This window comes from Anabas testudineus, chromosome 21 (genome assembly GCF_900324465.2).
Source record: "Anabas testudineus chromosome 21, fAnaTes1.2, whole genome shotgun sequence".
Lineage (NCBI taxonomy): Eukaryota > Metazoa > Chordata > Actinopteri > Anabantiformes > Anabantidae > Anabas > Anabas testudineus.
Window position 1 is genome coordinate 13,889,567 of NC_046629.1, and position 17,425 is coordinate 13,906,991.

Genomic DNA, 17,425 nt, shown 5'->3' on the forward strand with positions numbered 1-17,425 from the left:
CTGTGTTCAGTTTGTAATTTACAAATTCTGCCATAGCCCACCTGAGAACGACAGGGCGTGACCAAACAGCCTTAATGGGGTTAGGTTAATTAAAAGGTTAATTGTAAGGAAACAGGCGCTGCTTGATGTATGGCTAGTGAACAATAGTGTCCTCTAGAGGTGACTGGAGCCTTGATGTACAATTTTCTTCCCCCCCTCAGCCCCTTGTGTGCTCTGAGTACAGGGTAGTCACAAAATGCTCTGAGACTGATGGCTTTTCTGTGGCTCCTATAATAAAGCACCAGTCCGCTAGAACTAATGCGCGGCGCTCCGTGCCATGTAATGCTGGCTGTGGCTGCTGCTGCTGCTGCTGCTGCTGTGCGCATGTGGGCCCACGTCTCCGCACATGCAGTTGGTCTGTTGGTCTCTCTCTCTCTCTCTCCCTCTCCTTCCTTGGCTTGCAGCCCACGCAAATATGCATCTAGAAGAATTTAGGCCAACGTGATTGGTTACAAGGTGTTGGTGTAAGATTACACTGAGATCAGTAATACCATCGCTGCAGAACAATAAGGCCAAAAGATTATTTTGGCGACTGCGTCAACTTGAGTGTTTTTCTGCGTCACTCTCTATTCTGCCCGCTCCTATCACGCTTCCCTCTCTGGGGACTAAATTGGTTCCCCCGTGACAACTGGCTACAGGCCCACTAATTATCCCCCCTTCCTCCTCTAGCAAGCTCACATACACCACCAGCTCTAAGAATAGGAAACCCACCCCACAGACCCCACCCTACGTGAGGTCTAAATTTGGAACACAATTGAAATACAGAAATCCCGTCAGAAGATAACGAAGAGTAATATTGACCCCCTGTTTCATTAGGCCCATTTCAAACAAGTGTAGTGAGTCTGGCATGTCCCCCTTATTGTGGCTCAACTGTACCTACATGTGCCAATGTACACTCCATTTTACACTAAAATAATGACAGCCAGGCAATAAATAAGCCCAGTGCTAGTCAGCAGATCTGTGTGCTTTAAAATACAATGCACCTTCAAAAAAAAAAAAAAAAAAAAAAAAGGCACCTGGGTGGGATAAAAATCCCACGTTGGCTGCTGAGGTTCAAGGTTTATTGTGTGAGAGAAATGACTGTGTGTGTATATACATACAGACATATTGGGGAAAACTAAGTTCATTACAGCATTACATAAAAAAAAAAAAAAAAAAAAGCCCATCAGTGTAAATTGAAATGCATTACAAGTGCAGAAGCCACCGTCTCATCATAACATGCGTCATTTACTTTAAAAGACCTGCGGATGAAACAATGAAATCCTGCAACAGGGATTAAAGTCAGCCTAAGACAAACCTGACTTAAGTCCCCTGCAAACACAAAGGTGTGTGAAATACATTCAGGTGGGTTTACTCTCCACCACATAGCGTCCATGTGGGCAGCAACATGGAACACATACCACAAGGCAAACAAAACTCCGCCAGGAGAAAAAAAAAAATAATAAAAAATTGGGGCTTGAGAAAGTTCCCGTGCGGATTGGCCCGAGCGCGTGTCGACGCCGATGACGTAGCGCTGTGAAACACGTGGGCCACGGTAGCCGGAGCTCACATAAACAAAGCCACATTGGCCAAGCTGGGTAGTCGAAGCTGGTGTCGCTGTCAAGTAAGTGCGCGGAGTCACACGGTGCGTCTCGCCTGGTATTGTTGCCTCCCGACGCTTATGATTTGGAGCTTTTACCGAAATTGATGAATTCCCCCTGCGCGTTTATCGCATGGAGTGAACGCCGCCATCCTGATGTAAGAGAGGTAAGACTCACTCGTCTCTTCTGTTATTCGTGACACAACCTGCGCCCGTTCTTTGCTTGCGCCTGTCTCCTCCGAATCATTTGAACCTTTTCTTTTCTTTCTCATTAGTTTCTCTGACTCGCGCTGTTTAGATCCGTGGGTGTGAATTATTATTTTAGGAGGATTTTACGCGCTCTGCCTTTTTTTTAGATAAGTGGTCTCTAGTGTGAAAATGCACAAAGTTAATCTGTTCATCTTGAACAAAACCACATTTTATAGCACCGAAATGTATGCAGGTTGATTTTAATGTGCATGGATTTGTCCACATGCGTTAAAGAGACTTTATAATATTGTTCATAAATGTGCGTAATAAGAATATGGATATATATATATTGTGCGCAGTTGTTTGCACAACTTGATTCTGGCTCAGTCGTCGGTCCTGTGGTCATATGTAGATGTTGTTTTCTTTTATTGTCTTGTAAATGCCAGAGTTGTGTGTTTCATTAGGGGAAGATCCAGAGCAGAGCCGCCTTTTTGAATCCTGACACCCATACAACTCCTGACATTACCCATTTCAAGTGCCACCGAAAAACTGTCAGAAGACTTGAGGTATGATATGGATGATGAGATTCTACATTAAAAGAAAGAGAAAGCTGCACGTTGTTTCTCTAATAATGTAAAGTACTGTTGATGAAGCTCCTGGTTCAGTGTGAAATTAGATTATATTGAATAAGCTGTAAAACTTTCTTCATGGTTGGATCACAACACACTGATTTTTTACCGGTTTGGTTTTCAGCCATGCCCTGCGTTCAGGCTCAGTATGGATCATCACCTCAAGGAGCTAGTCCTGCTTCCCAGAGCTACAGCTACCACACCGCAGGAGAATACAGCTGCGACTTCCTAACACCCGAGTTTGTTAAGTTTAGCATGGACTTGACCAACACTGAGATCACAGCGACTACTTCTCTCCCAAGTTTCAGTACATTCATGGACAACTATAACACGAGTTACGACGTTAAACCGCCCTGTCTGTATCAGATGCCCCACTCTGGAGAGCAGTCCTCTATCAAGGTGGAGGACGTCCAGATGCACAGCTACCATCAGCAGAGCCACTTGCCACCTCAGTCAGAAGAAATGATGGCTCACCCTGGGCCTATGTACTTCAAACCCTCCTCGCCCCATGCCCCGAGTACGCCAAACTTCCAAGTTCAGCCCAATCACATGTGGGAGGACCCTGGCTCCCTCCACAGTTTCCACCAGAACTATGTTGCGGCCACGTCTAATATGATAGACCAGCGCAAGAATCCGGTGTCAAGGCTTTCGCTGTTTTCCTTCAAGCAGTCCCCACCCGGCACTCCCGTTTCCAGCTGTCAGATGCGGTTCGACGGACCGCTGCACGTCTCCATGAACCACGACAACCCGGGCGCGCACCGCGGCCTGGACGGCCAGAGTTTTGCGGTGCCCAGCGCCATTCGGAAACAGGCTGGCCTGGCCTTTCCTCACTCGCTGCAGCTCGGCCACGGGCACCAGCTGGTGGACAGCCAAGTGCCATCGCCCCCGTCCCGAGGATCTCCGTCAAACGAGGGTCTATGTGCGGTATGCGGGGACAACGCAGCCTGTCAGCATTATGGAGTTAGAACCTGCGAGGGCTGTAAAGGATTTTTCAAGGTGGGCTGACATGACAGTAATCACGAATCACCGTTACAGCTATTACCAGGAATTCATGCTGTGTGTTGCTCATTGTTCACCCGTGTGTTCAACACTTTACCATCTCTTAAAAAAATAATAATAACATATTGTAGAATCGCATTTTTTTATTAGGAGCCACAAAAATATCAGTAAGCACAACAACATGAAGTGCGTGCGTAAAATAACTTTACATGACATGACATCGTACCCATCCACACACACACACACACACACACACACACACACACACACACACACACACACACAGCTGATCTCAAAGGAACAAGTAAAATATGTGTGTTTGCAGACTGTCTATTCCCTCTTGTTGGTTCATACAGGAGATGAGGCAGATAAAATATCGTTTTCATCTTTTCATTTTTTCCGCGTTGTGCAGCGATCCATAGCTCATGTTCTCCATCCAGGCAGACAGCTTTAGAAAAACAGGCCTGCAGAGTGACTCTATTTTTCTTTTCTTTCCAGCGCACCGTCCAGAAAAATGCAAAATACGTGTGTTTAGCAAATAAGAACTGTCCTGTTGACAAACGCCGAAGAAATCGTTGTCAGTTCTGCCGTTTCCAGAAGTGCCTTGTCGTCGGAATGGTGAGAGAAGGTATGTTTAGGCCACACATGAAATGATGTTAGTCTGTAGTCTGTTGTTTTATGATCACACGGACAAACTGGGAAAACCACGTTTGACTGATAGTTTATCCTCATTTAAGTATTTACGCACCACATCTCATTCACTAATGCCCATGTTTGTCTAAATGTAGTTGTCCGAACGGATAATCTGAAAGGTCGGAGAGGGCGCCTACCATCCAAACCCAAAAGTCCCCAGGAGCCCTCCCCTCCCTCGCCGCCGGTGAGCCTCATAAGCGCACTTGTTAGGGCCCATGTGGACTCCAATCCCTCCATGTCTGCTTTGGACTACTCCAGAGTAAGTAAAGTTGCACAAAGAAATAACACACACACACACACCTATTATACTTAAAGAAAAGGAAAAAAGGGGGAAGCTATGACTTTAAATCCACTCCTGCTTTTAGGAAACGATTTACAGCTTTTAAAGTTTCTTTAATACGTCGCTAAATTCCAAACTGTGTCAGGCTTTTAATGTGGCATATTTGGCACCTAAGTAAATTGCATTGAAATAGAGAACTTAATAAAAAAAAAAAGAAGACACGAATTTCATAGTAAAAATCACCTCCTCTCTCTTGGAAATGGCCATTTGCAATTTCACGGATTATATATTTTAAAGGACCTCATTAAGGCGCTGTTTAAATTAAATTCCAGTTCCAGGCGAACCCTGACTACCAAATGACTGGAGACAACACTCAGCACATCCAGCAGTTCTATGATCTCCTGACGGGCTCCATGGAGATCATCCGGGGCTGGGCGGAGAAGATTCCTGGCTTTTCTGATTTACCGAAGCAAGATCAAGATCTCCTCTTTGAATCCGCCTTCCTTGAACTGTTTGTCCTGCGGCTGGCGTACAGGTGAGCTGCGCAATTATTAAACCAAACAGTCCAGGCTTTAGATAATCATCAGCTCCTCCTTCAAGCTTCAACGCTTTGGATTTTATTAGCTGCCCAATAATTAGAAAGGCTTTTAAATTCCCATTTATTGCCAAGCGTAATTAATGGCATTTTCTTATTAATTGCAGGTCCAACCCAGTGGAAGGCAAACTTATTTTTTGTAACGGAGTGGTGTTACACAGGCTACAGTGCGTTCGCGGATTTGGAGAGTGGGTGGACGCCATCGTGGAGTTTTCTTCCAACTTGCAGAGCATGAACATAGACATCTCAGCTTTCTCCTGCATCGCAGCACTGACCATGTTGACAGGTGCGTAAAAGGCGGCTGCTGGTTTGGTTGTTAGTGTGCGAGCGTTGTTGAACTAGAAATAATTAGTCTTTCTCCTCTCGTCTCGCGTGTTTCTATTTCAGAGAGACACGGGCTTAAGGAACCCAAAAGAGTGGAGGATCTGCAAAACAAGATTGTCAACTGCCTCAAAGACCAAGTGACGTTCAATGGCGGTGGATTGAATCGTCCCAACTACTTGTCAAAACTCTTGGGAAAGCTCCCTGAACTGCGCACACTATGTACCCAAGGTCTGCAGCGTATCTTTTACCTAAAACTAGAAGATCTAGTCCCCCCGCCAGCAATAATTGACAAACTTTTCCTCGACACCCTACCTTTCTGAGCTCGACTCGACGGCGCGACCTCAAAGAACTTCCAAAAGACTGTTTGAGTCAGACCTGTCCGATTTTCAACGCTATTATTTCTGAATATCTGCAGGCTCCGTAGGCGAATAGAACAACGACAGCACCACATTAGGATCCATTCAAAAGATAAACAAGAGGGAGAGACAGGACGTGTGCTTGCTATGTAGGCCTTTTTGATTCTCTCAAATTCTTATTTTATTTTTTTCCTTTGGTGCCAAAACGAGCGAGTCATTGAGGGGAATTTCTCTCCAGTGGACAAATTGTCAACAAAGTTAATCCGGTCTTGCAATCACTTACTGTTTATTTAACGTCGGCTCTACTGATTCCACATGCTCAGATGTAATATATTCCATTTATATAATGTATGAACGCGCGCACACACACACACACCCACGCACACACACACACACAGTCACATATACACTGTATAATACGATAGATTATGTGATGCTCCAGCGCATCGGTTTATAACATGTGTACAAAGTTTGTTATAATGAGAAGATTTTAATTTTCTTTTTCTTTCTGACTCGTGCCTATGTGTTTCTGACAGGATCCCAAAAAGTATCCCGAAAAAAACAACAGCATGTTCAAATTTTCTTTTCTTCCTTTTTTTTTTATTTTATAGGCACTTGCTGAGGTGATGTCTATATATAATATATACCGGACACTATGTAGTCTGCTAGATTTGATACAGATTCGTAGTTATGGCACTCCTTTTATGTATGATGCATATGTGGAAAAATATCTCATCTGTATAGAAAAATGAGGGACCCATGGTGTTTGTAAAACTGTCAGACATTCCTTGTTTGTATGTGCTGTAAGTATTGTTGCTGTTGAATATAAACGTTTCTATATATTTATTATTTCTATTGCCAAGAGCTACACTAAGCATGGTGCAATTTAAACGATTTCAAACCATCCAAGTTCATGCTGAGCACGTTGTCTATGTTTTGTCTTTTAAGCGTCTAGGTAGTTATGATTTAACACGTTTGGAAATGAGAAGAAAAACATAACAAACAAACAAAAAAAAAAAAAAAGCCCAACCCCTCCATCTTATATCAAGTGGGTTCATGAGTGTGTGATATAGGCCCACATCTTTGACATCATGATGTACTTATAACTTCTGTAACGCATTTGGTGCCGAATTCAAAAACTTTAGAGAGAAAGAATTATTTAATGTTTACAAATAAAACTTTTAAATCAATTCTTTGCTAAATAGTTTCTCTGAAATTAATTTATTCTCCAAACTCAGATCAAAATGATTGAAGTGACTCATTAGTGGATAGAAAATTCTTCTTGTTATTGTCATGCTGAAACTTAATTTACTTATCAGCGCTTTTAGGCCTTTTTGCGCAACAAACAGGCATTTTAATAATATGTCTTTTCTTTTTTTTTTCATTTTACTAACGTACTTTAGTGGAGCGTGAAATTATATTGAGATATTTAATACAAATTACTTAAGAAAGTTTTGGATTTTAAACACCATATATACATCGCTAAGGACTGTCAGGCCTGCTCGTGTGTTATTTTAAATTTGGATTTTCTCTATTGTTCGGACAAAAACTAAGTTGCTTTCTAAATGCAAATATTATTTGACATTTCCAATAGTTATTATTAATATACCGAGTAATCTAACTTACATTTTTATTACACTTTTGATTCGGGGAGCACACGAAAGTTTCCTCCAGCATGCGCATCTATATTTCAGCAATGTGAGACAATTTATCAGTCCATCTCTGGCTGATAAAACCTCTTCACTATTTTATGTTTGTCTCTTTTTGACAATAACAAATATGCTGAAACGAATTTAAAATAGGAAATCCCCATTTTTCGTTTGGATCAACAATTTTTTGAATGATAATTTAACAGAGATACAGTTTCCACTGAAAGTTATTTGTTGGTGGGAAATATGGTGCAATTGAAAGTTAAAGCTTGTCGATATCTAGAAGATTGAAATGCGACTCTATGGTTTCAGTTATTCCAGTTTGTATCGTGTTAGAGGTCTTTTTCTTTGCTCTACTTCACCTTTTTCTTATGTAAGCGCGCTGTTAACGCTGCCGACGCTTCTGACCAAAACCAAAACTAAAGTATTTCACAGTTTTCCGATATCAAAGGGTCCATTACCTGCAACTTAATGTTAAAACTAAACTAGAAGACATATTTGTGTTGTGAGATATGAAGCCTAGTCGCCACAGGTGACACTTTTTTATTGTGCGTCACAGACTGAACTTGTCTGTGTAATTGTGAATCTGATAGAAACGGACACTGTGTTCCTCTGCAGCTATACAGTCTAAAGTTTCTCCCTTCTCCCGCTTTCTCGGACATTTAATCAAACAGGTTACAGCATGGCAGAAAAAAATAATCCCGTTGGCTGATTACTCTCACACAACTGAAATCCAAGAAACGCGGAGTCGTCCGCAACTGCAGCAAAGAAAGTCATTTAGAGCTGTGGATAAAACGGGAGCGAGTGCCCTGCGCGCACAGAAGCAGCGCCGCTGTCAGAAAGCCTCTTTCCTTTAGTCTCACAAGGAGAGAAGTGACGCCAGGCTCTGAGGCATGTCTGGGACTTATCCTCAGTGATTCCACATTTATCACATGATCAAGATGAAGGGAACAGCTTATTTTGAGAGATATTAGCGGCAGGCAATAAATTGTCTAAATAATTAGATCGTCACTGTAAAGTGCTAATTCCAAGGCAAATTGGGATTACACTCAGAACCAGTTTGCTGACATTTAGCAGATCTGCTGAAAGGGTGCATTACAATGTCACAAGTTCCCTCTATTGACAAAGTACAGTTAGGTTTTAAGCATGTCTATCTGAGCACAATAAAACATGGCACATGTAGCTAATACTTCTGTCACTGTTTGTGCATGATTATATATACTGGAGGACTTTGAGTCTAAATTCATTAAGAGCCTATGACTTAATTTCCTCCCCACAGTTGACATTAGCAGAAGGTTAGACATGATCATGTCAGCATAAGTGGGACTGGAAGAAAGAAAAAAGAAATCATTTCCCCACTTGTTCAGTCTTCAGTGCCTGCACTGGAAACAACAAAGCAGAGCCAAGCGGGTGAGGGTGGCCGCCGCCTTGTGTCTGCTGCTAAGTGCTTGTACACACGAAGTGAGACAGGTAGAAAATTTTGAAGACTGGGCTCGGGCTTGGGTGAATGCTGCTTCACATTCACGCGCTGCTATTCCATGCATGCAGCACACTGACTGTTTATGTTGCATGCAGCAGCTGCACATTGCTGCATTCTTGTCTTAAGTCTGTGATGCAGTTTGACTGGTGCAGTGCTTTGTGGATTTGAGGAAGAGGTGCAGGTGTGCGTGTTTGACTTTATCATTACCTTGGGCAGGCATGATAGAGGCATTTCCCTAAAACATAACTGATTATGAATCCGCTTTCTTTTTACTGCAACTGTTGTTTTCTGCAAAATGACTCATGTTTGACTTTGGCTTAGCTCGGAGCTCTAATGTGTGAATTATCATGTGGAGAGGCCAAGATAAGCTAGATCATTGCTTCATCCGATCTCTGTGGCGGGAGTGCACTTGACCTATCACCTTTAAACAACATGAGAACTTGGCAGGCATCTGCAGAGTAAACCTCACTGCGTCTCAAACCAACGTTCATTTTAGCAGAAATAAGAAATAAATCCATTTTAAACTTTAGTAGCGAAGAGCACAGTCCATGATTCAAAACACATTATTTATAGGTTATACTATGAACGGCAGCGCTGCTTTGCCCAAAAAATATATATTTCCATGATGCTCACTGATGGGATTTTGTTCATTATATCGACACTGGAGTCAGCTGAGGATTTTGTACATAGTGTGTAGTTTTTCTCCAACTCGGATAAAATTAAGCCCAGAATAAATTACAGTCAAGTACTATCTTTCTTTACATTTTATGAGTGGCATTAAAAGTTATTTGAAGTACAGAATGAGAATATTATGAGAAAGCTTGTCCGCAAGACCTGAAATAGATCCATGCGACTAAAATCCCATTAACATGCTCTTTATTACCTGGATTTCTTCAAAATAAAAGTGATTAAAAAAAAAAAAACCCTTCTGACTTTTTTTTTTTTACATGGCAGTGAAGTCTAGTTTGCACGTTACTTCTCATACACCTTTCATTCTACCCGTCTCTCTCGGTTATGTGCCGCTTTCTTAATATTTGTGCTGCTTTGAATTCACTCAGAGCATTCAGTCCACATATTTAGAGTCGCTTCCCTTCGTGTTACCTTTTCCTCTGTTCAGGCAGGTTGCTTTGAGAGTCTGCAGTAAAACATGTTGATTACACAACTTGTGAATCTCGTGGATCCTGCCTACTATAGCTGTAAACAAAATGAATGAATAATGACTTGAATGATGGCTCTTTGGATACGACTGTCTATAGTTATATTACTGCGACTATTTGATTTACCATATTGAAATGCTGATGATTGTCCAATAAATAATGCAAAAAGCTGATTTCCAAGTGGCCAGGCAGGATAAGGACTCCACCTTGCATATAGATGGAAGTGAGCCATGTCTGTCCCTCTCAGCCTGTGGCCCAGAGCAGCTTTATCATTCATAGGACTAAACAGACAATCAATTCAGCAGCCATGTATGAAGGATGAAGGGATGCGACAAGCTGTGAATGATGAGGAGACAAAAATCAAAGGCCTCACTCCTTCTTAGCTCTAATGGCCATTACCAGCCCAGACAGCACCAGTAAAATGAGGTTAATCATTCACACAGATCCTTTCAAAGAAGATTGACTGAACTTGATGTCTAGTCAGATCACTCATAAATATTTACTTGATATTAAACAGCTGTGTATGCTCTGTTATTGCACATTGATTTCTGATGGATGCCATCAAATTATTGTTTCAAGTGTGGTCTGTACAATGCTTGGAGACTCAATTATGCCAACCGCAAGAAATTAATAAATTAATAATGCACTGAAACTGACAGGACATAATGTTAGAGAGGGTTTCTTCAGGGTTCTGCGAGAAAGCATAGATGACGAGGAAACAGTAGGGTGACTTCCAAAGCAAGCAGGCTGATTTTCAACATATAGTTATCAGAAACCAGAGCAGTTCAGATGGTCCATTCAGTGTTGATGGCTAGTGCCGTCTATCCAAATTAAATAGCACCACAGTTTAAATTTATGGCCATGGCATGTATCGGTATTGAACACATGGACTCAGTCCTTTGACCTTATTGATAAAATGAAATCGGAAATTTCCTTTATAGAAAGAGTTAATGTTTCCTCAGGCAGACACGTTTCCGATTCAATTAGTTTTAATGAAGCTGGTGCTCAGTGGTTACTGAAGTAGAAAAAACAGGCATAAATGCCTGATGGTAATGGAGGACATATTAAGGAGGAAGGGATCGGACACACAGTGCGTGTTTCTAAGTGGCGAAAAAATGCCTCTATCAGGCTGGTAGGAGCCAGTGGCTTGGGAAGCAGTGAATTGTATGAGCCTCAAATGATGCATTAGGTCTCTGGGGCGAGGCTGGAGGACACTATGGAGTAAACTGTAAAAAAAGGTGAGTTTAGTTTCAATGACAAATGTGGGGTATCGCAGACTGGCAATAATCTCATCTGCATAATTTCAACAGCAACAGTCGACTTTACAAATGAGTTCAGTCTTACGTTAGTATTTTTTTGTAATAGTGTTATTGTTAATATTTAGAATCTCTAAAACAAAACAACCCCCCCCCCCCCACCACCACCATCCCCCCCTCAACACCTTCCACTGTGACAATGCGACTGAATGCACGGATGCAAACTATCCCTCCGTCTGATGTCAGTGTGCAAAATGTCAACATGGTCAGATGCATTGGCTCAGTTCCCACAAGAATATGCCCTCGCCCTGTGTTATGGTTTGTGCCGCTGCTGCATGTGAAGTGAAACATATAAAACACACCCATGCACATATAATCTGTTCATGTCTTTGAGTAAAATCTTCTGTGTGTGTGTGTGTGTGTGTATCCTTTGCAGCCCACTTCACAAGCATTTATGCTTACTAAATGAATCTTGATTAAAAAAGCAAGTGGATTAAGAAGTCCCCATATAACCTTAACATCCTAGGTTTGAGTCCAGCTGGGGAACAGTACTGCATGTCATTCACCCATTTCTCTCTGCTCTCATTTCTTGTTTGTCTATTTCATACATTCTCACGACAATTTAAATTCACCAAAACTTTAAACGAAGCAAATGCATTGTAGCATAGTATAGTATAGTAATTACATTACATAATTTATAGTCATAGATTCAGAAGAACACAGGCATCCATCTTATTTTTTTAGAAAAACACAGCTAAACTTACATCGAGCTAAGCTAAAAAAAAAGTCTGTCGAGGGATTGTTAGCAGACAGTTCCTGCAAACACCAACATCTCTGTAGTGTCAGCCCTTGATTTAACAAGCTGGATGTTGTGCAGGTACAAAGTGAGATTAATTGAGGGATTAATCTTAGCTGAATCAAGTTAGTTAATGTGACTAGTAAACAACGGTGAAACACGGTCAAACTGTGTGCATCCACACACTGCTCTTTCTTCTTTCATGTTTAGCATGAATTTGTATGTGCATGGATACATACATTATGCACAAACAGATCACGTGGAGATGGCTTTACAAATCTTTCACACATAAATACACATTTACAGTGAGAGGGTGGCAATAGAAAGCAGAGGGTGGATTCTTCAAGGGTCAAGAGGGGAACATGATGTGTGTGTGTGTGTGTGTTTGACAAAAGGGAAGGGAGGAGGGGGCTGTGTGTGTCACAACAGACAGAAGAGCTTCAGCCCAGGCTGCTCCCACACAGCTTTGTCATATCACCAGGAGATTAGGAACACACACATCAAGCCAGGATGAGCCTGCTGCAATAATGCACCTGCCAGCTCTCAAGATCCACTCAACCCTTGTTCAACCGCTTGTTTCTGCATCTTAACGCGTAAGTGTGCGCACACTGAAATGACCACGCTTCTAAATATTGACCCTCAGTCTTAATGCACGTTTAAAACATAAAACATTTTAGATGAGTGGAATCAATTAAAGGCAACATTAGGCACTTTAAGTTGTCCGACGAAAGATGAATAAATATGATAAAGGAAAATGTACTTCAACACACATAAGGCCCAAAAACTGAAAAATATCAAAGATATATGAAAAGGTTGGGCGCTGGGAGAAGTGGACATTTTACATGAAAAGTGTGAAGGGAGAAGGTCGTTGTCTCTCTTCATGACAGAGTTCCCCGAGAGAAGAAAAGAGGGGTGGCTCAAAGAAATTCATCTCCACCACGATTCAAGGTCATGCAACCAAGTCATCCTAGAAGCACTTGAAAAATATGGAGTGAAGACTGGAGAAATCCTCCTCCCCCAAAAAGGAGTGCAGAGGGAAGACTCTGACTGAAGAGAATCACTGACCTTCAAACAAGCTCTCTATCCATATAGAGTAGGGGAAGACATGCACAATCCATCAAAAATGCACATGAACTTTTCCTCTTCAAATAGTTCCCGCTTGAATAGCAGTCAATGGATCAACTATGAATATTGCATGTACCGAATTGCAGGGGATCAGATTGAATTTACTGTGAAAAAACAAATCTGTGATATCAGTTAAAAATATATCGAGACTACAAAACTAAGTGCTAACCTTCTTTCTTTGTCGGGACAGTATCAGAGGGAGCAATTCAAATTCAGTTTTGTCGTTTTGTAACACAAACTTGAAAAAGTCTAAAATGTAAATAGAAGAAATCATGTCACAAATAATAAGAAGTGCAACAACAACAACAAAAAAAATTCACCCTATGGTCATGAAATTGCCTTTTGCCACAGTCCCTCTTCAGGAATGGAAAGATCAGTGTTAATTTTCAGCCGGTCTTTGATTGGATGAACCTGCCTCCCTCTTGCATGACATGGCTACCACAGGTCAGTGGCTGGTGCAGTGTAGCATGAAACAAACAAATAGAAAAAGGCACCTTGTGGCACTTGACTCTCGCCAGAATGCAACTGATGGCAAGTCTGCCAGCATCCTATAATAACAACCGGTGCTTCATAACCAAAGAATGGGGGAGAGAGAAAGAGAGGAAGAGAGAGAGGAGGTGTGGAGGGGAGAGAGGAAGGAGGGCTGGGAAGGGGCGAAAAGATGGATTAAAAAGCTAGAGAGTGTTAGGAAGGAAGGTGTAGCATGTTAGTGCCCTGAAATCTGGAGTGAATTTTAGATTTAATAGTCCACCCGAAGATATAGAAAGAAGGAATAGAAATGATAAAACATGGCAGTTAAGAAGCTTTCTGAAATCTGATCAACACAAAGCATCACTATACTGTAGGTTTTAGTAATTTCTTACAAAGTACAAAATAATTGCCTTGCTAAATGTATAAAAATTCAAATCACTGAATGTCTTTTGCTTCCTGTAAAGTCACTTGACTGCTTGAATACCATACAGTGCCAATAAAAGTATAGTGTAGTAGAATAAGTATAGTAAGTGTAGTAAGAGACTCCTTCTCTGGTCTTACTAAAAAACACTTCACCCGTCAGACAAACTGTTCAGAACTCAGCTGCTAGATATTTGCCTTGGTTCAAACTGTTTATTTTTATTTATTTATTCATTTTGTGTGTGTGTGTGATTTTAACTTTTAGTTCTGTTATTACTGTAAAGCATTTGGAACCTTGTTTTATAAGTGCTATATAAATTAACTTATATTGGTATATACATTCCCCCTTTTATTTTTTGAAGAACATTGAATCATGGAAAATTTAATTTGGCTGATCAATAAAAAAAAAAAAAAAATACTTGTTCATGTTAAAGTGAAAACAGAGTTTTTAAGTATTGACTTCCCTTAAAGTAACTCACCTAAATCATCACTGGTGCAGCTAGTTGGTTTTAGAAGTCACACAATGAACCTAGGTCAGTGGCTGAACCTAGAAAGACCAAAAAATTGGTCTCCCAGCCAAAAACTACTTTGTGAAGACAGAAGATTGCACGTTAGGTGACAAATATGAGAACATTTCCAAGTCTTGGAATATTCCTTGATCTAGATACATCCAACAGGCCATGCTGAAAAACATGACTATGCAAGAAGGTTAGTAGTAAGAGAGGCAACCAAACAACCTTTGACTCCACCGATAGCGTTATAAACATCTGAGGATGAGATGGGAGAGACTGTACATATGACACACTGCTGTCCAGATCAGATTAGACGTTGTTTAACATAAACCAATCACTACAGATTGTCACAAACACACCAGCGTGAGGCATGATGGTAGCAGCTTCTCCCAAATCCTAAAACCTGATGCAGTTTGCAAGAGAAGACAAATACAAAGCCAACACACAGCCAAAGCAACACGAAAATGGTTTCAAAGCAACATTTCAACAAAACAAAGCTTCTAAAAGCTAAAAGGGCCATCGACTAAATTATAATGTTTTTACTAACAGTGTGGAATCACTTATTTTTTTATTTTATCTTTATTTAATTAATTAATGTTGAAAAAAAGGGGGTGAATACTTTTTCTAGTCACTGTATTTCCTGTTTTTAATAGTTATCAGCTAGGATTGAAAAACCCACACAAATATACACATACATCCGATTACCTAAAAGGGGAGCTCCTGTTTGAAGACAGAAGCTCAAAGCTTTGTTAACTGGTGAAACGCTGGCAAATGAGCATCCATATTGATGTTTTTTCATCAAACATCTATTGACAGTTGATCAGACAATAGTACAGAAGTGCAGTGCTATATTAATAGAGTCATCTTATAAAAACCTTTTTAAAATAATTAAATACAATAGAGATTTGCACAGAAATAGGAAATTTCTTCTATACCCTTTTACCACATCTAAACATTATGTTTCAAGACAGCCTTCTCTCACAGTCCATGCAAAATCGAAAAAGTAAGCTGGAGAGGACGAGGTAGAAAGGGCAAACGGATGGGATTAGAGAAGGGACAAGACAGAGGGGAGAGGAGAACATAAAACGGGGGAGAGCCTGAACGACCATCCTGTGATAAGACAAGGAAAATAAGTCTGATTATCACAGAGGCTGGGAGCATTAGACAGACAGTTGGGAGTCATCTCAAAACTCAGGAGGGAAGAGGCAAGACAAGAGGTCACAATTATGCCCCGCTAGCTGCACTGCCTCCTCCTCCTCATGAAGTCCTCTAATATATTCTGTTAGTTCCTGTACGGCGCAGAGGGGAAATTCTAATTAAAGGGTGGGGGGAATTTTGACACATGTGAGGCAGAGATCAATATTTAGCACCATAATCAGCCATTCCTGATGGCTTGACGGTGTCACTGTGAGAAGACTGTGGCTCTCCATTACAGCGCTTGGGAAGGAGCAGACGGGCAGGCGCGCAGGCAGGCAGCCAAGCAGGCAGGCTGCAGAGGCGCACCGCGCTCCCCGGCCAAATCATGAATCAAAGCAAGTGATGCCTTTCGTGCTCTATTTTGCTTTGCTTTTTATCTTCATTCATCCTCTTAAAGGAGAAAAGTGAACTCTGTCAGACTGCTTTGTGATATGGGTGCAGGGGAAGTGGAAAAGAATGGAAGAAAAATGCCATATGGGGGATATAGTAGATCAGGATGAAGTGCAGTTGTCAGGACTTTGGACTGTGAGATGATTGTAAGGTACACAGATGATACTCTCAACTGAGTCCTTTCTCTCTTTGGTTTGATTTTATTTTCATTTTGAAAATGGGCAATATCACACTAAGAGAATACACCTTTACTGGACTGGAAATATTACTCAATAAAACATATTCATGCATCATTATCAAAATGTATAGGAAGCATCAAACAGAGGAGCACGCCAAAAGCAGAAAAGAGCCCCTGTTAGGGTTAAACCGCTAAAGATAATGCTCTTGGATGTGTAATTAGCATCACACTATAATAGCTGGTGAAGTCGGAGTTATTTTTAGAATCATGAAATTGAAATAGTGAAGTACATGTGAGTAAATGCACACCCTCATACATCCACACAAGCACATTCGTGGGATGTGAACAACCCTGCTCCTCAGACACAGATAGTGACCACACACTCAAGTATCAAGAACACGGTGTTGTTTCTACTGGGCAAGGAAAGAGTGTGAGGGGCAAAGGAGGGGGCATGTGGAGGTGTGTGCATGTGTGTGTGAATGTGTAGGTGGGGAAGTGGGGGCGGCCTGGCCCAGGGTGTCCCCTGTCTCCACGTGTCAGCTCATCTCCTTGTTCGTGCATGTCACTGACATACGCGTGGGTACTTACCAACCCAAGTTGCTCCAATTAATGGCTGTCCCACTGCGCTGTCCGTTGTGCGGTGTGCTAGCCTGGGTGACAAGATATGGTCTGGGATCTGTCTCTCCAGTGACATAAGGAAGGAATTTTAAGAAGGAAAAGTGATGCAAACACACACCGCCTCATGCTGCGCCCAGATAGGTAGATAACAAAGACTCTTGTAAATGAGTGGCAGTGAGGAAGGCATTGAGGATTCTCTAATTACTTGCTGCAATCTATCTAAGTCACTGGCCTTCTAATTTGATTTATCAGAATGCATGAAATACGTTGGAATAATGCCCTTATTAGAAGGACAGAATTGACGGGGGGACAAGAGGTCTGCTGAGAGGAGGAGGGGAGCAGAGATTTAAGCATCAATTACAGTCAAAAGGAGAATTAATAGTTATTAATCCACAAACATAGCTATCGTTCTCTCTGCTACCTCTCTGCCACTTGGAGGCAATCCACTTCACACTTGCCCTACACTCTTGCACCTCATGCACAAACATAGACA

At 41.5% G+C, this 17,425-nt stretch overlaps 1 protein-coding gene across 1 annotated transcript; it reads left to right on the forward strand.

Annotated features, from left to right (window-relative positions):
- Positions 1-1,637: 1,637 nt before the first annotated feature.
- nr4a2a (nuclear receptor subfamily 4, group A, member 2a) lies at positions 1,638-6,275 on the forward strand. Its single transcript, XM_026376624.1, has 8 exons — positions 1,638-1,785; positions 2,272-2,373; positions 2,561-3,432; positions 3,934-4,063; positions 4,224-4,387; positions 4,741-4,943; positions 5,111-5,289; positions 5,391-6,275. The coding sequence occupies exons 3-8, from the start codon at positions 2,563-2,565 to the stop codon at positions 5,645-5,647; spliced, it is 1,803 nt and encodes a 600-aa protein (XP_026232409.1). The 5' UTR covers positions 1,638-1,785; positions 2,272-2,373; positions 2,561-2,562; the 3' UTR covers positions 5,648-6,275.
- Positions 6,276-17,425: the final 11,150 nt, after the last annotated feature.

Coding starts and splice junctions, on each gene's coding strand:
- nr4a2a (XM_026376624.1), top strand. CDS start 2,563: ATGCCCTGCGTTCAGGCTCAGTATGGATCATCACCTCAAGGAGCTAGT. Junction 4,388..4,740: donor CTGCTTTGGACTACTCCAGA/GTAAGTAAAGTT, acceptor ATTAAATTCCAG/TTCCAGGCGAACCCTGACTA. Junction 4,944..5,110: donor GTCCTGCGGCTGGCGTACAG/GTGAGCTGCGCA, acceptor TATTAATTGCAG/GTCCAACCCAGTGGAAGGCA.